Below are 23462 nucleotides of genomic sequence, written 5' to 3'. Positions count from 1 at the left end.
TGGACTGGTGCAATCTACACTTTTTTACTCCTAACTTTTACTCCTAACTGTGTGTTAAATGTCTGTATGAGTATGTATGCCTGCCCTTGTGAGCGAAGACAAATTTCTGTCCTGGGTCTCCTGGACAGACAATAAAGTCTGTTTTGATTTGATTTTGATTTTGATTTTGAAACATCAATGTATTTAAAAACGTAGCTTATCTGACAGGGAGAGAAAAATATATCTGTAAAAGCAAATCACTCAAAGTAAAGTCATAAATATCTTGGTCTCACTAAATTATTCTCTTCTGCCGCCTTCAATGATTTATCAGTAAAAACTAAACAAATCTTAAAACACCATGGAAGATTGGGGGCTGCAGAAGATACTGTTGAAATTTTGACAGCCAAATGAGACCTTTGCTTTTGTACGGATCCAAAATATTGGGTTTAAAATTCCTACTCCCCGTAGAACGAGCACATACTTTGCACTGAAGAAACTGTTAAATGTCAGTCCTTAAACTCCTAACGACTTGGTTTATGGTAATACTGGTAGATTCCCTCAGTACATGCCAAAGTCTCATTCTTACAATACTGGTTGAGTTTTATAAACTAGACTCTAGTAGGCTTCCACAGAAATATGTTGTTACAACTACACAACAGAAGGAAGGTGTGCTGAGTATCAGAAATATACAGGACTCTTCACGTGTAGGGTTTTGGATGAGTGACTCTTCCTTCGTACATACTGACTGTTACAAACATGACTGGCATCAGGCAGCTTTATGTTTTTGTTACTCGAAAACCAAGGCTACATTTAGAACCATATTTGCACATAGTTAAAAATAAGATTAAGAGAGATTCCCTCGTTGGTATAGGAATCTCCAACCTCAAGACACATGGGTATAAATATGTGAAGACCTCGGAGTTGCCACCATTTAGAAGATCTCTGCCTTACATTTTGACTAGTTATAATTAGCTATAGAAACGAACGGTCATGTTTTAACTGTTTTTTTCCTAGATGTTACTCACCTTAACATCATTGCTAGAAGTGTCTGTTGATGTTCTGAATTTCTTTTATGTGCTTAACATAATTTTCGTCCCAAATGGATATGAGACAATAAATAAAAATACTTCATAAACAGTAGTAACCAACTATGCTGTTGTTTTACAATGTATTCTAAAAGACTTTTCGATAGTCATTTCGTGTTATTGTACGAGCTTCACTCATCGCCTGGATGTTGAGGCCACGCGGATTGAATCCACAAAAAACATTTGTTCACTCACTCAAAAAGACATACAGAGAGAGAGATTCGTTTTTTTCAAAAGCTCATTCACAGATAAAGTAGTTGCGTGCGAGTTTAAAAACACCTTTTCTGTTGTTTTGTGTCAGTAGGTCTGCTTGCCAGTCTTTTGATCCTGCAGGATCTGTATTCGAAAGTTATAATGAACAGATGCATTTCAATTACACTGTTATCATCATCTTCATCATTATCGTTTTTGTCATCGTCATCGTCGTCACGAACTTTTGTAAACCAGTCACGTTATTTTCTCCCTTTCGGTCATTATTATAAGTAGTTCAAGTCTACATACGTTCACACTAATTATTGTTAGACTGGATGAAGTTCTACATTTTACAGTTGTTTTCTAAATGCGTGGCCAAAATTCTTTCAGTTTTCTATTATAGTTGTTAATTAGCCATAATTTTACTTTAGTACAGTGTATTACCGACTTTAAGTATTTCTTACTGTAAGGAACAATTCAGCATATCAGTTTTCTTAGAAACTGAACAGTTAAGTCATAAATGATGCCGATAAAATCCTTTTGCTATTATCATGTATTATTAGTGTGATAATGTGTTTTTAAAGTTTCAAATCTCTTTTTCATCCTCTGTATCGTGTGATCGGCTAAGAGAGTGCACGAGAGAACCAACCTTACAGAAACTTTGCGGAGACTTCATTTTTAAGGCGATTTTTTTTCAGCGGAAAACACAACTAGAACTATTGACTGTGGCAGTGGCTGGTTCTTGATTTCTGGCGTCTGCCTCAAGCTGTCCACTAAGACAATGTCGTGGTCTCAGTCACAGGAGAGCTGCAAAGTAGAGGGAGGTAACTTGATGTCCACCAGCACCTTAAACATATTGGTATGTAGTGTTGTCCATCACGATATTTAACCAAATTTAAAGTTATTTTGAGAGGGGTTCTGTCCACACGGATCTAGACTTCTTTCTTTCTGCTTACACATTGATTGTTTAGACGATTATTTAAAGTCATCTATACGAGTCCATCATGTAAATGACATTTTTTTGAGATCACTTAGACGACACAACAGTAATTTAACTATTGTCTAAGATTTGAAAGTCAAAGCTCTGTAACTCTTACATCATTATTGAATTCCTTTCACCTTTCCTTCTGCGTTTTCTGCCTTGATGGGATTTTGTGTCCCTATTGACGTATTTCTATACTTTACTTGATTATATACTGAGCATATCTATGTATGCTTTTTTAAAATGAAGACTGAGGTGAAGATACTGACAAATCTTGGAAGCTCGCAATGGTGGATAGGAGAGCGAACTACGTCACTGAAATGTGTGGCCATCAGCTCTTCCGGGTATTTCCACGTCGAGGATTGCAATACTGCTCATCCTTATATTTGCGAGAAAAGACAATGTAAGTGAAAAAAAACTTCCATTTCTCAGGTCAGTGGGTCATTTGCGAAATCTTCACTGAACGAAGTAAGAAATGACGTGAGGTCCACCGATTCATCATCCGTAGTGTTAATGGCGGCAACTAACGGGATTAGTGATTAATCGAGAAATATGCAGCTGTTTAGTGTAATCTCGTCCAGCTGGGATGTCCCTGTAAGACATCAACAGGTCACCTTCTCATCGTCAACCAATCATACACTGATTAGGTAAGTCTTTCTTTTCAAATTAGTCACAGTCCGTAAATCCAAATGTATTTCTGTTGGTACGTTTTATTTCTCGAAAATATAAATCTGAACATTTTTAAATGTCATCCATTACATTAACTAATAGAGTTAATGAACCAATACAACTGCTTGTTTTAAATTACAGGTGGCGTTGTACGTGTTCTTCAAGTTTACGAGTTCTGAACTGCACAAACTTGAGAAAGCTTTATGAAAAGCTTCCTACCATGGCTGTGAAAGTAGCAGTTTATGAAGACAATACTGATTATATGGATATCCAATGGCCCATCATTTTATCTAAGACGTACATCAGTACGTGCAACTAGTTGAACTGAATGTTACCAGTTCTTTGACTGGTTGTGGTAATTACAGTGTCTTACGAGATACGAGATATAATTTGTACTGATTTACTGATAGTAATGGTTGTAATGGTTTGTGCTGCCTTATTAGTAGTATTTACACTGATTTGTCATTGAACTTTCAATTGGTCTTTATCCAGTTTTATTTTCTTCAGACTTCTCCAGACTCATCAATGACCTGTCCGCTCCATCTCTGTGACTTCACCTTATTCTTTAAAGAGCGAGTCTACTATTGACGACCAAGAAACGTTCAAAATATCAGAAATTTTTTTTTTAATTTTACAATTTGACCTACAGAGCTACTCATTGTTAAATTATGTGTTTATATTTTCGACTTAATGTTTTGGTAAAATTTTACATAATATTATTGTGCTAAAGTATGACAGAAACTATTTACCTCCTGGACCTGTAACATTTCTAATACTATTACTAAATACTAAAAGTAACATTTTCTTGGCCTTTTATATTACTTTATTTCATTTAACTCTGTGTGTGTAGGTAGATGTGTGTGAGTGAGAGAGAGATAAAGGCAATACAACTTTATCCTTCTATTTGTGCACCATTTTGCTTTTTGACAGAGATCGTGAGATCACGACAAAGGCGAAGGAATCAATTCTCGACTCCGGTAGAGAACTTTTACTTACAAAACAAAAACAAAAACAAAAAAAAATTCTACGACATGTAAACCTTGGTATTAGTCATTATTCTTTGATTTTATTCTTTTATTCGTCGAATTACAAATAGCCAAAAGTGACATTTCATGCTTTAGTTTTAGTCTTCGTTCCCAAGCAGGACTTCTTAGAACTCACGTGCGTGGCCCCTGCTGGCGTGTATCTTGGAGACTTGGAATGCTGGTGGACGTGTTGACCCCTGTTGTCGTTGGACAATGTTGTGTTCATCACCTGTCCGGATTGTCACTAGATCCTTAGCGATATCACATTTAGTGACCTCAGACTGGACCGTCAACATCTGTCACATGTGAAGGATCCTGTCGACCTAGTGGGATCCTTGCTTCTCCGTGTGGCGGCATCCCGAATATTTCATCTCGCTGTATGTGAACACCGCCGAGAGTTCACTCGTCAACGATGTTTCACAACCACAGTGTTTCACCAACCTGAAGTCTTCCACAACTTCGACCCAGCATTCAAATCACCCGTGCCCTGCTGTAAACAGAGTTAACTTTTATAAACTTAATTTTGAATGTGATGGATGAATACTGTTAGAAGGATTCCTTTTATTACTTCTTGTCTAAATTCTTTTTTCCATGAAATTAATAAGACATGACCTGGACAGCCAAAGACAACCGCTTTGTTTATGTTGAAAGCGAGGTTGATTAACCACTTGTTCTGTGACGTCAGCCTAAACACGTAGCATCAACATCTTTTCTAATATAAATGATTGCTGAATATTGTTGCAACATAGCCAGCAGTCAGCACTTTGTAGTCAAATATTAAATCTGATTTATTTCTTTCCGTGTGTGTGTATATATATATATCTGAGCTGATATCCGCAGATCTATGTATTAGGATGGTAATCTTCAAGATGGCATAGCTGTCCTCTTTTTTGTTCACCTCATACTATGTTATTATGTTAATAAGGTAATTAAACTTATTTATTAATTTTGTGAAAGAAACCAATGTTACAATTCATTAAACAGATTTAAAATTCATTCAGATGTTTCTAATTTTCTGTTAGACAATACGTTTCTGAGTTTTCTGTCCTATTTCTGGTCGGCTTTTATTGCCCTTTACTCATCATTAAAAACAAGCACAAGGTCTTTCAGGTAATTCTTGTTTGAAATTGCTTACAGTATGATCTACACAAATGCATAATGTGTAAGACATCAATTTTTATCCTTCTATTATATATGAACTGTTTTTGCAAATTGACAAAATTTTAAAGTAAAGGTTAAGCTACTTATTCAGTCAAGGTCTGAAGGAACAATCTACAAAGACAAACTTGTGGACAACATTTCTTTATTCTCAAATTGAAAACAGCCAGATCACATGAATACTTTCGTTCAAGGTCGCAGTTGCATAATAGATGTCCAACCCTTAAAATTGTTTGCAAAATATTTTTTGATAAAACAAGTTTTAAGCTGTATGAAGCGCTAATATTAAAGCTGCCTTAAGGACTTCATGTTTTTCAAATAAATTCGAAATATGTATATAAATATGTATGGACAGCGTACATTTGTCTTACGTTCTTTGTGTTTGTTTGTCTTAAAGTTATTTTTATTATTATTATTATTTTATTAATATAATTCTGTATAATTGCCATCTATAGACCTTCAGACAACGTTACTACAAATTCGCTTTCATGAAACTGATGATGAAAAACAACGGAAAACAACTTCTTATAAAAAAAATCCCTTGTTTTCCTTTTATAGTAATTATGAGAAACTACATCTTCTATACCAGACCTGGGCAAACGCCGGCCCGCGGGCCGGATCCGGCCCGCCTCCTGTCTCTGACCGGCCCGCCCGCTGGCCCGCCCACCAGTAAATATACTATATATACAGTATTGGGTAACACTGAGTTAACTATATAGTCCGGCCCTCTAGAACCATCCCAGTCTCTCATCCGGCCCCTTGGGAAAATTAATTGCCCACCCCTGTTCTATACAATGATCAAAGAAAGCCTAAGAAGGGAAGATGCATGTTCCCACAAGAATGAAATTTTTTGGATGGGCTATATTGTCTGACAACCTTTGGTTACTTAATATTGTTTGAAATTGTTTTCTTTAACTATATTTCCTTTTTACATTCTTTCCATTTTATATACATAATCACAATTAATGTAATGTCATCGTTAAAAAATAAATATATATCAACGATAGCTAAGGGGTTTTGACATATTTTAGTAATTATTTATCTCATTTCAGATAAATAAACATAGCTACATGCATGCTGGCATTAATTCGCATATATTGTCACCAGCCATCAACTAACGGTGGTGTCTACGAAGCGGAAAAATTCTCTTCACGATAATGAGGCAAAGCTTGAGACATAAACACGTATTGTGAGCCACTAAGGGGAAAACTTGTGCAAACCTTTTTGTCGACAGTAAGGAAATACAGCAATGGGTTCAAACCTTTTCCTTTCAACCAGGAAAAACCTATTTTTCACTCGAGCGAAGACATTTTCTTAACCAGGATAGTTTCACAACCCCACATTCTCGTTCTACCCGTAATATTTTTATGTATTTCAAAGATTCTTGAGGATAAAAGAAGTCAGGCTGTTTCGCTTTGGAAATAACTAGTTCAGCTAAACAGTTCAAGAAATAGAGGGTCACTGTGACACCTAAGTGTCTGCATCCCACTTGACTAACTATTCCTCTTTCGCTGTCTGGAGAACTGTTAGTTGTTGTAGTTGTTTGTTTGGTTGGTTTTTTTTCTTATAAGAAAAAAAAAGCTATAGTTCATAAGTTCATCTGTAAAATGTTCTTTGACATAAACAATGTGGTTCAGGGAAGTTGTCGATCTCCGTTGACTGTGGGCATAGTAAAATTGTGAAATGTTTTTGTTCTTAAGATGGTAGAAATTGCACATAGCGATAATACCAAAACTGAGTAAAAATAGTAAATAAATAAATGTTTCGTTACGTATCTGTCTTTATTAAAAGTCATTTAACTAATACAAGACCTATAAGCAGTAGCTGAAAAATACAACTGTTATTTTTATTCCAGTAGATACGATACTAAAAATTTATAAATTCTCGGCACATTTTATGTAGCAGTAAAACCTTGAAATAAAGAAAGCATCAGAAACGTCTTTCTCAAAAAAAGAAAGTTTGAGGTAAGCATAGGTTGTCGGATGCTTAGTTAGCTTGAGAAGAAAGTGTTCCCACATAAATGAAAATTCTCGCTATAAAGTAAGATAATGGAGGGCAAGGAAACCGTAATTCCCGAGGAAAACCCCCGACGATCAGCGCTGTAAACAGTTGTTCGATTCAGAGAGTGTTCCAGGACGCAGTTTGAACCCAGGACCTTTTTGGTTTCTCACTTCAATGGTCACAAGCGAGTGTTTTAACCAATGTACTACTTCGATCTCATAATCAGAGGTGTGGTCGAAAAGGATTTACAGTGCCAACCATTGGCATAGTAAGCAGGTTTGTAAGAATGCGATACGCATTTCGTATTTCAAAGGAAGAAAACTGCCTGATAGCTTATTTGTATTAGAGATTTGACTGTTTTTATTACAGAGAATAGACTATATTGCCAATCGGAAAATACTATTAGTAGTATAGGCATGTTGTTTTCACCCCCTATTTGGGGAGCCGTTTTGGGGAGCCGTGACGTCACATCCGCCAGCTTGCCGGAGGTCGCATGGGGTTGGCCATCTTGATGATGTCACATCCGTGGCGGCCATTTTGTCATACCTCCTCGTCTTGCTATACCCCGAGTGATTATTGCTGAGACCCCCACCCTTGTTTTTGTTTTTGGGGAAAATGCATTGAAAGAGCCCATTTCGTCAAAGCTTAGAAAAGTATAAACTTTAATAAACTTTGTCCACCAGTCGCCACGAGGAGGCAGGGCTTTTGTTTGACTGGCAAAAATGTGTTTGACGCACAAAGAACAAGAAAAACTTTTATCACAGTTTTGAAGATACCACAGTCTAAACGGGAGCAGCAGTCTCAAATATCTAACGGCATGGTAGTCACCCATCGTCAAGGACCTTTCGCTTGATGTACAGATAGGACAAGGAGTTGCGGTGTTGTTGGTAGGTAAACATAGATTTACCATCTGTTTTAAAACCGGTGTTGCATCCACCGCTGGCTTGCTGTGTCTGTAAAACCTGTTTGAAATGGTTGTGGTCAAGTTGATTTTGGTGTTTGTTTAGACCCTTGGTGCTGAGTTTTTTGCGAGTCACCGAAACAAATGTAAGTTTTGCTGCAGAGAGCTACGATACCATCGCCTGTGTACTCTGTTTTAAACAAGCCCGGCGTGCGTTTGTCGTCACGAGCGCGTTGGAGACAGGCAGGACAGGCAGAGGGGTCCCAGGGTTTGTGGTTTGTTTTGCTGTGCACAAAGTCTTGGTGATGTTGGTCGCATGCTTGTCCGGGAACCATTGCGTGTATTTTTGAAAAAACCGTTGTTGCAATTCGGGACGGACGGCATCTTCGAAGCGAGGTGCAGCCAAAGCCATGTACAGCGAATCCGTGTCCATCTCGCACAGCTGAAAGTTGCTGCGGTCTACGTACTTGTCCACGCAGTCGTAGTAAAACTGAAGCATTCTCAGTTTGGCGTACTGGTAGACGAAATAGCCAATTTGTAAGGGGAGGCCCCAGTTGATGTTCTTTTTGGCCATCTCTACCTCGTACAAGTCTTCCGTCAGTTCCGTCAGCTTTTGAAAGCGACTGTCGTTTATCAGTTTTCACAGTCAGTCACCGACGTAGTAAATGTCGCAGTGCCTGGCGATGTTGGTGAGCGTCTTGCCGTAAGCACTGTTGCCTAACAGTTTGAACGTTTCGCTCAAAATGTTTTGGACGGATCGCTGTCTCCTTGGCGTCGCGCGCTGGTGACCATGTCGCCAAAAGCCTTAAAGCAAGGTTTGGGCTGGTATTCTATCACCAGGTAAACGGCAGTGACTATGAGTCCATTTTCAAGATACCATTTTAACAAAGGAGTCGCTAGTAAACTTGTTTCCGACATAGCTGCCGATGAGCGTTTTTGTGGAACCGGTCAACAGTTTATATTTTTCCGCGTACGCTCGCATGAAAGGACCAATGTCGGAGCGCGTGACATGAATGTTTTTGAAGATGGGCGTCATCTCGCTAAACCGCTCGCGCAACGCCTCGGGACGTGAAGGTCGCACTGCACCAGGCCAAACAGCGTTTCGTCTTTCACGGCGGCTAAAATGTCGTTTTCGGTGGGATATCGTTTGGAACTGTAGGAGGGGAGCTTTTTACAGCGTATAACGGTGGAGATTTGGGGGTTGGTCTTTTTTCTTTTTTCCCATTCGCACTCCCACATTTCCTGCACCGCAACACCGACGACGTTTTGTAAGTACGCGGTGATCTCGCGCGTTTTTTCCCGCAACTCGACGAGTGGCTTTTTGTTAAACGGGTTGATGACGCGACCGCGCGTGAGGGAGCAGTTTTCGTGTCCGTGAAAAAGACAGCCGTGAAACTGATAGACGGTCTGCGTTTCTGAATGCCACCCATCGACGCGAATTCGCCTTTTTCCTAACTGTTTTTCTTTTGAATTAAATTTATGCCGAATGTGAATGTTTTTACAAAACATGACCCACTCTAACCACTCGCGACACTTTTGACCGTATACGTCTCTTTTTTCCCCTTTGAAATTATTCTCTTTTTTACGGATGATCGGGTGTTCCGTTGGCATGTTTTGGCATAAGGCCCAGAGATACAAGGCGTTGGCATCGAAGCCCTCTATGCTTTGTACGGGTTTGCTGAGGTTGTTGCGAATAAACGTGTGAGATTTTTCGTGATGGCGGTGAAAAATGATGGAGGGACCGCCTGTGATGTTGTCGCGAAGCAGCGAGTGGATGTCTTTTGTTTTGTCATCGAAAAGAGAAAAGTAGACGTCGGAAGGCAGAGTTTTGAAGAGATAGCGCAGTGTGATGCCGGGAGCCGAAATAGCGTCTTTCACCATGTCTACACCGAGAGTAGCGTAGAACGTGATCTGGTTGTCGAGCGCTTGCAGAAAAGGCACAACGTCGAGGTTGTTGTACCACATCAGAAAATCTCGCATCGACGTCATGTTGCGAGTCTCCCAGACCTGTTGACAGTAGGCGTATTGCTCGTCTGTGATGTTGCTCTGTTTGAGGGTCGAATAAAACGCGGCGTGGGGAGGGAGTTGCTGTTCTTGTAGTGTGTCGAGAGAGGTGACGTATTCGTAGGGGAAGAAACCTTTTTGCTCTGTGACGTTGTAGGCAGCCAAGTACTTTGCGTAACTAAATCCCGGCGCGAGAAAATTGACGACGTCTAGAAATTTCAGCTTTTGGGTGCAAATGCACAAAAATGCGTTGTGACGCTTCACCACAAACTTGAATGGGTTTTTTGTCTCGTCAACATCGTCATCGTCTGTTTCTTTTTCGCAAAGGACAAACCGGCGAACGAGGTAGGGTTTGATGACGTTGATGTCATATTTTCCCGAGTTAAACCCTATGACCGGTAGTTGACGCAAGTAGTCGTCGAATCGGGCTTTGAGGGCGGCGGTGGGAATTTGAATACTGTCAGGGGAGTTGTTTTGTTGTTGTTCGACAGCATCTAGCTCTGTAAGCACGTCACTAAATCGCTCGCATAATAAAAGATAAGAACGGTCCGAAATTTTTTCTAGGTGATCGACCATGCGATCGATCAAGTGTTGAGAGTCGCCGTCGCTGACGAAACAAACCGGCGATTTAAAATCTGGAACGTTACTGGCTACGGACACCGACAGGGGAACGTGTTGTGCTGTGTACCGCGTGTTGTTGCTGTGGGGTTGGGGAAGGCTAGAGCGATCAAAATAAACTTCAAAATCAAAGGTGGCCCTATACGGAAAAACAAACGACGCGTCGACCGAAAACCCGTGCGATTGTAAACTTTCCAGGACGGAGGGTGTACCCTGATAGACCCCGCCTTGATACGTCTCTTTTACCTTATCACCCTGACATTTCTTTTTCGTGTCGCTCCATCATCCAATTTTTTTTCCAAAGTTTTCCGCACTTGGACATTGAAACGCATGCGTGAGCTTGTCGATGTCGATGATGTGCATGAAATGTTGCTTGTAATGTAAAAGACGGAGAACGTCTGTATACTTGTACGCGCTCCGCTGGAGGGGACGAGAACGGGAGGAGACTGACTCTCATCAAACTGAAAAACATCGATATTTACTTTAAATTTATCTTCTAAACTCGGCAGATCTAGCAGGGTCACTCCTGAAAGTCAGAAAAAGAAGCAGACGCGGACCATTGGTTGAACAGTTCTCGCGCAGGGATCTGTAACGAGTGTACGTTGGCGCCACGGTGTAATGCGAGGGCTCTAAAAAAACAAAGATTGTCACGGTACGCCTGTCTGTTGTGTTCGTCTGTTTGAAGTGTATGCAGGCTTTTGTTATTTTGTATGTATTCGGGTAAAGCATCATCTGTACAACAACCGATAGGAAAGTCGGCGATGGTTGACATAAAAGGAGGTGGACATGATGGCCTCCACCGCCACCTTACTGTCGGGACGTTCGTTTTGGGCGTGCTCCAACGCGTCGTGGTCTTGAATTTGATTTACAAAGTCCAAAAAATCTTGTTTGTTAGAAATCAGACGGGGACTTTTTAGTGCTCTGTGGTTGTTGGCAGAGGCATGAAAAAACGATAACTCATTTGAAGTTTTATTTTTTAGCAAAAAGGAGTGGGAAAAATTAATTTTAAAACGCTTCTTTTGAGAATCAAAAAGTTCCACGAGACGTTGTCTCCATAGGGGAGTGGCATTGGGAGCCCAAAAAAACGTAAACACCGACTGATGTTTCCCGTACCGTTTATGTGTTTTGACTGCGCTCCAGTTTTTGCGATATACTTCTTCGACATCAGGTGGTAACTGTGATAAAAGCTCATCTTCTTCTAACCGACCCTGCGCCTGGGTTTTTTGCTTTTTAGGTGGTGGAGGCGGAGGAGGAGGAGCCATCAAAGTAGCCGAAGGTGCCACTGGTTGAGGCAGATGATCCTTTTGCACATGGCGGCCAAGAAAATATCTGCTTATATGACCACCATTTTTTATTAAAGCTCACTCCAAACCAACACTAGTTAAAAAATGGTGGTCATATAAGCAGATATTTGCAACTATGATTAAGCAAGACACTGCTCTAAACTAAAATCGTCCTCACAACTCACTTGTGCAGTGTGTAAAACGAGGAGTGGTTGAAGGTGGGTGGGGAATGGTACCATGCTGGCACTAGCGGTCGTTCACCTCTGTAAAATTAATGTAGGTCAGTGACGTTTACTGACCCAGATGACACGTTAATTACTGCCACTAAGATCAACTGTGATGAGCTGTATGATGTCCCCTCCGGCACTCATCTGTCATTCAGCTTTTTACCACGTCAATCACAACGCATATAAAGCTGCCTTTGGCGAACCACCAATCAGCGCGCCTTCAGCATCCTTTTCGTCCCTTGGACTATCTCGGTTCATTCATTCGAGAAGCAAAGCACGTTTATTTAACAACGCTCTCTCTCTCTCTCAGCAACCATGGAAATCGTAAGTTAACGACTAAGTGTTTTTTTTTTCTAAATATTTTTTTTTTTAAATGAGTATGCATGACGGATTTTTTGTTTGTTTTGTTTTCAGATTTGCCGTATGTGCGATTTAAAATTTACGGCGGTCAAGAACCTAAATCGTCATGTCAAAGCGATACACGAAAAGGTAAAAGGCTTTCCTTGTTCTTTGTGTTTTCAAACCTTTCACGCAAAGAACATCTTGGCCGCCATGTGCAAAAGGATCATCTGCCTCAACCAGTGGCACCTTCGGCTACTTTGATGGCTCCTCCTCCTCCGCTCCACCACCTAAAAAGCAAAAAACCCAGGCGCAGGGTCGGTTAGAAGAAGATGAGCTTTTCACAGTTACCACCTGATGTCGAAGAAGTATATCGCAAAAACTGGAGCGCAGTCAAAACACATAAACGGTACGGGAAACATCAGTCGGTGTTTACGTTTTTTGGGCTCCCAATGCCACTCCCTATGGAGACAACGTCTCGTGGAACTTTTTGATTCTCAAAAGAAGCGTTTTAAAATTAATTTTTCCACTCCTTTTTGCTAAAAAATAAAACTTCAAATGAGTTATCGTTTTTTCATGCCTCTGCCAACAACCACAGAGCACTAAAAAGTCCCCGTCTGATTTCTAACAAACAAGATTTTTTGGACTTTGTAAATCAATTCAAGACCACGACGCGTTGGAGCACGCCCAAAACGAACGTCCGACAGTAAGGTGGCGGTGGAGGCCATCATGTCCACCTCCTTTTATGTCAACCCCATCGCCGACTTTCCTATCGGTTGTTGTACAGATGATGCTTTACCCGAATACATACAAAATAACAAAAGCCTGCATACACTTCAAACAGACGAACACAACAGACAGGCGTACCGTGACAATCTTTGTTTTTTTTAGAGCCTCGCATTACACCGTGGCGCCAACGTACACTCGTTACAGATCCTGCGCGAGAACTGTTCAACCAATGGTCCGCGTCTGCTTCTTTTTCTGACTTTCCAGGAGTGACCCTGCTAGATCTGCCGAGTTTAGAAGATAAATTTAAAGTAAATATCGATGTTTTTTCAGTTTGATGAGAGTCAGTCTCCTCCCGTTCTCGTCCCCCTCCAGCGGAGCGCGTACAAGTATACAGACGTTCTCCGTCTTTTACATTACAAGCAACATTTCATGCACATCATCGACATCGACAAGCTCACGCATGCGTTTCAATGTCCCAAGTGCGGAAACTTTGGAAAAAAAATTGGATGATGGAGCGACACGAAAAGAAATGTCAGGGTGATAAGGTAAAAGAGACGTATCAAGGCGGGGTCTATCAGGGTACACCCTCCGTCCTGGAAAGTTTACAATCGCACGGGTTTTCGGTCGACGCGTCGTTTGTTTTTCCGTATAGGGCCACCTTTGATTTTGAAGTTTATTTTGATCGCTCTAGCCTTCCCCAACCCCACAGCAACAACACGCGGTACACAGCACAAACGTTCCCCTGTCGGTGTCCGTAGCCAGTAACGTTCCAGATTTTAAATCGCCGGTTGTTTCGTCAGCGACGGCGACTCTCAACACTTGATCGATCGCATGGTCGATCACCTAGAAAAAATTTCGGACCGTTCTTATCTTTTATTATGCGAGCGATTTAGTGACGTGCTTACAGAGCTAGATGCTGTCGAACAACAACAAAACAACTCCCCTGACAGTATTCAAATTCCACCGCCGCCCTCAAAGCCCGATTCGACGACTACTTGCGTCAACTACCGGTCATAGGGTTTAACTCGGAAAAATATGACATCAACGTCATCAAACCCTACCTCGTTCGCCGTTTGTCCTTTGCGAAAAAGAAACAGACGATGACGATGTTGACGAGACAAAAAACCCATTCAAGTTTGTGGTGAAGCGTCACAACGCATTTTTGTGCATTTGCACCCAAAAGCTGAAATTTCTAGACGTCGTCAATTTTCTCGCGCCGGGATTTAGTTACGGCAAAGTACTTGGCTGCCTACAACGTCACAGAGCAAAAAGGTTTCTTCCCTACGAATACGTCACCTCTCTCGACACACTACAAGAACAGCAACTCCCTCCCCACGCCGCGTTTTATTCGACCCTCAAACAGAGCAAACATCACAGACGAGCAATACGCCTACTGTCAACAGGTCTGGGAGACTCGCAACATGACGTCGATGCGAGATTTCTGATGTGGTACAACAACCTCGACGTTGTGCCTTTTCTGCAAGCGCTCGACAACCCAGATCACGTTCTACGCTACTCTCGGTGTAGACATGGTGAAAGACGCTATTTCGGGCTCCGGCATCACACTGCGCTATCTCTTCAAAACTCTGCCTTCCGACGTCTACTTTTCTCTTTTCGATGACAAAACAAAAGACATCCACTCGCTGCTTCGCGACAACATCACAGGCGGTCCCTCCATCATTTTTCACCGCCATCACGAAAAATCTCACACGTTTATTCGCAACAACCTCAGCAAACCCGTACAAAGCATAGAGGGCTTCGATGCCAACGCCTTGTATCTCTGGGCCTTATGCCAAAACATGCCAACGGAACACCCGATCATCCGTAAAAAAGAGAATAATTTCAAAGGGAAAAAAGAGACGTATACGGTCAAAAGTGTCGCGAGTGGTTAGAGTGGGTCATGTTTTGTAAAAACATTCACATTCGCATAAATTTAATTCAAAAGAAAAACAGTTAGGAAAAAGGCGAATTCGCGTCGATGGGTGGCATTCAGAAACGCAGACCGTCTATCAGTTTCACGGCTGTCTTTTTCACGGACACGAAAACTGCTCCCTCACGCGCGGTCGCGTCATCAACCCGTTTAACAAAAAGCCACTCGTCGAGTTGCGGGAAAAAAACGCGCGAGATCACCGCGTACTTACAAAACGTCGTCGGTGTTGCGGTGCAGGAAAGTGGGAGTGCGAATGGGAAAAAAGAAAAAAGACCAACCCCCAAATCTCCACCGTTATACGCTGTAAAAAGCTCCCCTCCTACAGTTCCAAACGATATCCCACCGAAAACGACATTTTAGCCGCCGTGAAAGACGAAACGCTGTTTGGCCTGGTGCAGTGCGACCTTCACGTCCCCGAGGCGTTGCGCGAGCGGTTTAGCGAGATGACGCCCATCTTCAAAAACATTCATGTCACGCGCTCCGACATTGGTCCTTTCATGCGAGCGTACGCGGAAAAATATAAACTGTTGACCGGTTCCACAAAACGCTCATCGCAGCTATGTCGGAAACAAAGTTTTTACTAGCGACTCCTTTGTTAAAATGGTATCTTGAAAATGGACTCATAGTCACTGCCGTTTACCTGGTGATAGAATACCAGCCCAAACCTTGCTTTAAGGCTTTTGGCGACATGGTCACCAGCGCGCGACGCCAAGGAGACAGCGATCCGTCCAAAAACATTTTGAGCGAAACGTTCAAACTGTTAGGCAACAGTGCTTACGGCAAGACGCTCACCAACATCGCCAGGCACTGCGACATTTACTACGTCGGTGACTCTGACTGTGAAAACTGATAAACGACAGTCGCTTTCAAAAGCTGACGGAACTGACGGAAGACTTGTACGAGGTAGAGATGGCCAAAAAGAACATCAACTGGGGCCTCCCCTTACAAATTGGCTATTTCGTCTACCAGTACGCCAAACTGAGAATGCTTCAGTTTTACTACGACTGCGTGGACAAGTACGTAGACCGCAGCAACTTTCAGCTGTGCGAGATGGACACGGATTCGCTGTACATGGCTTTGGCTGCACCTCGCTTCGAAGATGCCGTCCGTCCCGAATTGCAACAACGGTTTTTTCAAAAATACACGCAATGGTTCCCGGGACAAGCATGCGACCAACATCACCAAGACTTTGTGCACAGCAAAACAAACCACAAACCCTGGGACCCCTCTGCCTGTCCTGCCTGTCTCCAACGCGCTCGTGACGACAAACGCACGCCGGGCTTGTTTAAAACAGAGTACACAGGCGATGGTATCGTAGCTCTCTGCAGCAAAACTTACATTTGTTTCGGTGACTCGCAAAAACTCAGCACCAAGGGTCTAAACAAACACCAAAATCAACTTGACCACAACCATTTCAAACAGGTTTTACAGACACAGCAAGCCAGCGGTGGATGCAACACCGGTTTTAAAAACAGATGGTAAATCTATGTTTACCTACCAAACAACACCGCAACTCTTGTCCTATCTGTACATCAAACGAAAGGTCCTTGACGAATGGGGTGACTACCATGCCGTTAGATATTTGAGACTGCTGCTCCCGTTTAGACTGTGGTATCTTCAAAACTGTGATAAAAGTTTTTCTTGTTCTTTGTGCGTCAAACAATTTTTGCCAGTCAAACAAAGCCCTGCCTCCTCGTGGCGACTGGTGGACAAAGTTTATTAAAGTTTATACTTTTCTAAGCTTTGACGAAATGGGCTCTTTCAATGCATTTTCCCCAAAAACAAAACAAGGGTGGGGTCTCAGCAATAATCACTCGGGGTATAGCAAGACGAGGAGGTATGACAAAATGGCCGCCACGGATGTGACATCATCAAGATGGCCAACCCCATGCGACCTCCGGCAAGCTGGCGGATGTGACGTCACGGCTCCCCAAAACGGCTCCCCAAATAGGGGGTGAAAACAACATGCCTATACTACTACTATTGTTTATGCACTTCATGTCTCAGAAAGAAATCTTATGCCATCAGCAAAGAAATGAAATAAAATTCAATAATTTCTAAATTATTATGTAAGAACATAGTCCATGTACAATTCGTAAAGAGTTAAGAGAAGCATCGGTAAACATTCCTAATTAAGCAGTTTAATTAATGCTCTGGAAATCCTATTAACACTACTTGTGAAAGCATCCACTTCCTGAAACAGACGACATACAGGAAGAAAAATGCAGAGCATGAGCCCCAAGCAAGAGGACAACAACATCTGCATTCAAGCGAATCTTGCGTGCTCCATACTTACTAAACGATTTGCTGCATCATGTTTCAGTCTAGACATCAAAAAGAGAGTCAAATGGAACAGTGTTCAATTGTTTAACATCAGAAAAACTCTGAACACACTTGGAGTAAAGACTAAGCAACAAAAACTATGTGGCTTCTGATTTGTTTTGTTTGGTTTTTTTTTTTTTTTTGCTCCCTAAAACTTCTGCTCCGCACAAGAAAGAAAATTCATATAAAGGGAAAGAAAAAGCTTTACATAGCTTCCAGCTGTGAATATTAGAATAGAAAGTACACAAAACCGAAAGTTGACAGGGGTTTGTTCTCAGGATAACTTATAACCCTGACCTGTGAGTCACGACATGCTAATCACATAAGTTTGTTGTCCTAAGCCCTCCGTCATTTCTCAGGCAGTATTGCAATGTTAAGGTTGGTTACGATTTTCTCGGTCTTTTGATGTGTAGAAACTTTCAGTGAAATCTGTAATGCTCGAGTTCACACATTATCATGCTGAGATACTAACAGTTAGAAGACACATTCTGGTGCCTCGAAAGGTATGAAAGGACTTGTCTAATCTGAGTGTTTATTTTACATTTTCCCAGTGGAAACGTGGAACTAACAGTTCAAACGTGGGATGAGATTGGACGAATGACATTCGTATTGTGTTTGTGATATCATACCAATCCAATTCAAAGAGAAATGCCTCTAAGAGTGGTCTCCGTAGCATCTGCAGTCATCCTGCTTCTTTTTACCGGTAGTAAGTACGCTTATGCATTATATTCATTTCAATTCCTAGACTTTGTAGAATTTCTTAGAATTTAAAGAGCAAGAGAGTTAATGTAAAACAAGTTTATATTACTTTTAATAATAGGTGTTTTGATAATATGGTATTATACGAGCACTCTTCGAGAGTGATCCAAACCCTACATTCGTTCATTAGGCTGAAACACTAGTGGCGAGATCGCCATATGATAGACAAAGCACTGTTATATGCAGCACCATGACTTGTAGTTTATTGTCCTGGGTTAGGAACATTGCACATTGGGATAGGAAGAAAATGACAAAGAACGTTAACTTAAACAAGTAGGAGGATTGGTTGGGAGGAGACAGGGTAATGTAGACATGTATTAAAAAGTTCTGATTCACAAACTGACCCCAGTTTTAGTTACTACTCTCACCAACTCAGATAGGAATTTGACATGAGATGCATGGAAAGAAGTGGAAGGTTTAGAATTTCTGGACTAGAACCGCACGCAGTCTGCAATCATATATACATTCAGCTCGTGCATAGGACATGCATATGAATGCAAATAGCCATGATGATTGCTTCAATTTTCAGAACGTTCGTCTTCTATGGAATTTTCTATTTAACTCTTAAATTAAACTTCTTTGTTTTTCAACTTTGAACTCCTGGTATTTACGTTTCTGTTAACTCCACAGCATTTCTGCAGAAATGTCACAAATTATGTAAATTTAACAATTATAATTATAATCATAAATACACAAGGTTACATGATGCAGACACAATGTGTAGTTTAGTTTTATCCTAATCATGTTCTATGTTAATTTGTTTCTTTCTGTTGTGTACATACATATGGTACGAAAATATTCACTCACCTGACCATATAAACAGTCACGCACGCAGCACGCACGCGCACACAGACACACACTCACACACATACGTGCTTAATATATCATTATTTCGCAATTGTTTGGGAATAAAGCAGGCAAAGCTCAGACAGCAGAAAACTGTGGTTCAGGCTGGATACTTCTCAATTCCACCTGCTACTTTCTGGTTCTGGAACCAATGAATTGGTCTTCAGCTTTGACTAACTGTCAGGAAAAAGGCGCTGGTCTACTGTCTCTGAAATCAGAGACAGAACAAGTAAGCAACTATCCGTAAAATACTGATTAATTTATATTTAATTTCCTTTTGAGGATGCGAAGATAGTGACGATAGAAAAGAAGGTGGTTCTTGTGTTAAAGGCAATCTTTTATTATTTCATGAAAAATAGGGTGCATCTCCGTCGTCAACCCACGGACCTGATGGCTCAGAATTTTGTTATTTATTCCCATATTTTGTTCGAGGATTGCTTTGGAGTCACGTTGTTGTAATGCACAGTCACACATATCGACAGCTTAATATGAGAATATAAAATTTATAAAATGAATGAAATGAAGCGCTAGAGGATGGGCCAAAGACTGCAATAGAAAGGAAGTAAACTTTCCCTGCAAACATTGTCGCCAACTGATGTTCACTCACTCATGTACAATACTGACAAGGTTACATCCCTATTATGTCACTTGATCTGTCACTAAGCGTTTCCGTCGCTTGTTGGTCATTGTAGCTCTCAGATAGCTAAAGTCTCTTGACAGGCAACTGATAGAAGTGTCTCTCGAGTGTGTCGGACGTGCTGTATGCATAGTGATATCTTTGGCTGGCTGGTTGTGCTGTGTTTTATTTTCTTTTACTGTAAATTTCATAGTCTGAACGAGAAGAACGCACCCAGGGATGAGTTAGGTGTAAAGAAGTAGAAGAAAGAAGAAAAGCGAGAGTGCATAATGTAATATATGGAAATTTGGTTGAGGCAAAACTTAAGGGTTGGGAATGCTGCTGAAGTGAAAATGTTTAAATGCAATAATGGGTAAAAAATATAGCAACAAAAAATGCGCTGTGTTGATCTGACTACCTTCGACGATAACCTCCTTTCCCCGAAAGGTGACAAAGTTGCGGTCGAATCGACAATAGGCTCTGGTCTTGGTCAAATCGACTGGCCCCCAGCACACTTTGTAGGTCACATCTGAAGACAAACTTGTTCAAAAAGCAAATATTATGAGTGGTGACTTGCATGGGTGACTGATATTCCGTACAGTCATACCACAGACACAACAATTGTCAGTCAAGGACCTGAGTGACGACAAGGGACTGAAGAATAATGGCATCAGGTCTGCTAAGCATCCTTCAGTCTAGACAGTAACCTTGGGTGTGGCTTGAACAAGACCCTGAAAGACACAGAACATATCCATGTTGACTGTTAGTATTAACAGAGCCCAGCAGATGAATATACTGACAGATCAAAAATATATGACTGGTGGTGTTGCTTAGAAGAAGAGTGACCTAGACAAGTTTGAAGTGCGTTAGTTTGTCTTAGATTTACGCATTTACCTCTATTCCTTTCTGTCTTTCGAACTCCATTTTCTACGTACTTTCTTGTGAGTATAAATGCAAAGACAGAGATAGAGAGAAAAAGAAAGAGCGGAGAAAAAAAGAATCTTGTTCTCTTACTGGCAGAACAATGGTTTAACTAATGTTGATGTATAAACTTTATGACACACGGGACACATTAACGACACTTACTTAGCTTTCACAATGTCAAACAAAAATATATAACAGCAAGTTTTCCTCTAAAAGAAGAGAACGATCGTTTAGTACTTTAATCATATTACTGCACTTTAATTGTCATTATTAGTATATAAATTAGGGGCTGATGTTACGAATAAGCTGTACTTATTTTGTCGTCAACCTTCAACACCTCAAAGAAACTGATTGAGATGAAACTTTCCACCCTTGAAAGAACCTGGTGGGTAGGACTACAGCGCAACACCTCAAGTGACGGCAACTCCTCTGACAGCACTTTGGTGACACTTCATGAAAACTCTTCTTTTTCGGGGGAACTGATGTGAGTCACCCTAGATTTAAGTAAATGGTTTAATAACCTATAACAGACCTGGGCAAACGCCGGCCCGCGGGCCGGATCCGGCCCGCCTCCTGTCTCTGACCGGCCCGCCCGCTGGCCGCCCACCAGTAAATATACTATGTATACAGTATTGGGTAAAACTGAGTTAACTATATTAGTCCGGCCCTCTAGAACCATCCCAGTTTCTCATCCGGCCCCTTGGGAAAATTAATTGCCCACCCCTGACCTATAACATCTATTGCTTATGTAATTTTAACCATTGATATTTTTGTCAGATTTTTTTTAACATTATCCATTCGCTTATGAAACCTGCATGGTTATATAGAAATCAGTATATACTATCAAGAAAAATGTGTAATGTAAAATATACAAAAGAAGCAAACGTCTAAGGTGTTCACGGTGATTTCTATATAATTTTGTATACTTTGTTTATAAATAAAAGAATGTTGGACTTAGATATCTACCAAAGTGATCCAGCTTGATTTTCCCAGCCAGTTTCTTGACATGATTTTATAGATATACAAAAAAGCAGAAAGAGTATTTTTGCATTAACTGTACTTTTGCTTGTGTGTAAAAGATGTCAGCTGAATACGGCAGTTGTGATCATTGTAGCTGCATAGTTTCATATATATATAGGTTTGCGTTGTGACATAATTGTTTAAAAAGTCAGTATTTTCTTTCACCGTTATTACTCTTTTATCACTCAAATATACAACTACTTGTTACAATCAAATTTTTTGAATTAAAGACTTTGGAACAAGGGCGAGCCTAACAACAATAAGAAAAATGAAGACTGTGTAGAGATGTATCCTACTGGTCTACTGAATGATTTGCCATGCAGCATGTCTGTCTCGTACATTTGCGAGAAAGAGTTAGGTAAGTATCCTTAGGTTGGATGAGACAGGAGGTATCCACAAAGATAAAGGGAAAATCATATCACGACACACGTTGAATTAACATTGCTTAAATAATTGTAAAGAGCAGACACTACACTATTTTTTTAAAATTTAAATGTCAAAGAAAAGTATAAAGACGAAGAGGAAGTCTAGTATAAACTACAATCATACACGAGTACGCAAAAAGTACATATTATCAAACACGTGTAAATGCAGGATGCAAAAGGATTGTGTTTCAAATATTAAGCATATTGAGGTACTTTTCTGTGCTTAGAGCGTAACAGCTCCCTAAACAGCTGTGATAATGGTTGGATCCTTATCTTGGATTCTTGCTACAAGTTTTTTAATCAGCAAAAGCCATGGACGGACGCACAGGCAAGCTGCAAAAACAGTGGTGCGACTTTACTGTCTTTGGACAACCTAAGCCAACTGGTATGTGTTTTAGAGCAACTGTTTCACAGGTTGAGATATTAGTAGACTGAAATACATGTGTTTAAAGCATCTGGAATACATACTATGGTTTTCTTTAGTATCTGCTCTTATGTTTGTAGGTGGTAGCAGACTTTCACCTATGTCCGTAATCTGCATTTTTTATTTCATATTTGTTACTCTTTGGTACACAAACATGAAACTTTTTGTACTACTATTTCTTTTTAATGGAGCCATTTGTACTAGAATGTTTGTCTCAAGGCTTTTTATGCTTATATACAAGGTGCACGCCAAGAAATTTAGTTACAAACCACAAAATACATTATCTTTATGGGAAATATATCATCATTGAAAAATTAGCTGGCTTTTTACAAATTATTCTATTACACCACACATACTGCAATGAAATAGGAAACTGAGGCGCGTGCCATAGAAACAGGAGTTTGAAAATGTTGAAGTCTTTTATTGTTTCTTTAAAGTAAATGCTTCTAACGATAACAGTTAGGTAAACGTGAAGTGGTGTATATATAATGTAGAGTATGAGCTAATCGTGGACATTTATTAGCATTATTTTTAGAAATGGATGATAAGGTACCAGGATTTTGTAAGTACATGTATTTATAATATGGGCTGTTTATGTGGAAATAAAAGCAATATGCACAATCTTTCTTAATTATATAATCGATTAAATTCTCTTAATAAAGAATAATATTTTTTTCTGTCTTCCGACTAACATCTCCTAAACATAAGGAACGTGTTTGATAATTACTGTTGCTAGAATATGAAGCCATGCTTATTACACCTTCATTATCGTCCTACTTTTGACATGCAGTTGCAGATTAAGAAAGAGATGAATCGTATAAACAGTAACGCCGATGGTGGGTGGGCTTAAGGAAAGTAACATCTGATATTCAGTGGAGGTGGCTGGAAACGAACCGCTCGTTCGCACCTGAAGTTATGTAAGTGGGTATTTTCACTTAACAGACCAAATAATTCTTCTTGAAAATTTTTTTATTTCTTCCAAGCTAACGGAAGCATAACTAAAA

The 23462-nt window shown here is 40.6% G+C and overlaps 2 protein-coding genes across 5 annotated transcripts in view; both read left to right on the top strand.

Annotated features, from left to right (window-relative positions):
• The window catches only part of LOC112573075 (secretory phospholipase A2 receptor-like), a 63625-nt gene extending 45598 nt beyond the window's left edge, over positions 1-18027 (top strand). For 2 of the 4 annotated variants that reach the window (XM_025253092.1, XM_025253090.1), the window contains exons 11-13: positions 1955-2115; positions 2488-2641; positions 17996-18027. In XM_025253092.1, the coding sequence (XP_025108877.1) occupies positions 1955-2115; positions 2488-2641; positions 17996-18012 (332 nt within the window). In that variant the 3' untranslated portion in view covers positions 18013-18027. Of the gene's footprint in view, positions 1-1954; positions 2116-2487; positions 2886-3048; positions 4912-17995 lie in introns of those variants that run through there. The other 2 variants (XR_003101145.1, XR_003101144.1) reach the window with 2 other exon arrangements.
• LOC112573785 (adhesion G protein-coupled receptor L1-like) overlaps positions 1-23462 on the top strand; it is a 202258-nt gene that overhangs the window by 117148 nt on the left and 61648 nt on the right. The gene's annotated exons all lie outside the window — the stretch shown is intronic.

This window comes from Pomacea canaliculata, linkage group LG10, assembly GCF_003073045.1.
Source record: "Pomacea canaliculata isolate SZHN2017 linkage group LG10, ASM307304v1, whole genome shotgun sequence".
In the NCBI taxonomy this organism is placed as follows: Eukaryota; Metazoa; Mollusca; class Gastropoda; order Architaenioglossa; family Ampullariidae; genus Pomacea; species Pomacea canaliculata.
Note: the sequence above shows the minus strand (reverse complement) of the source record. Positions and strands in the feature narration are given on the sequence as shown.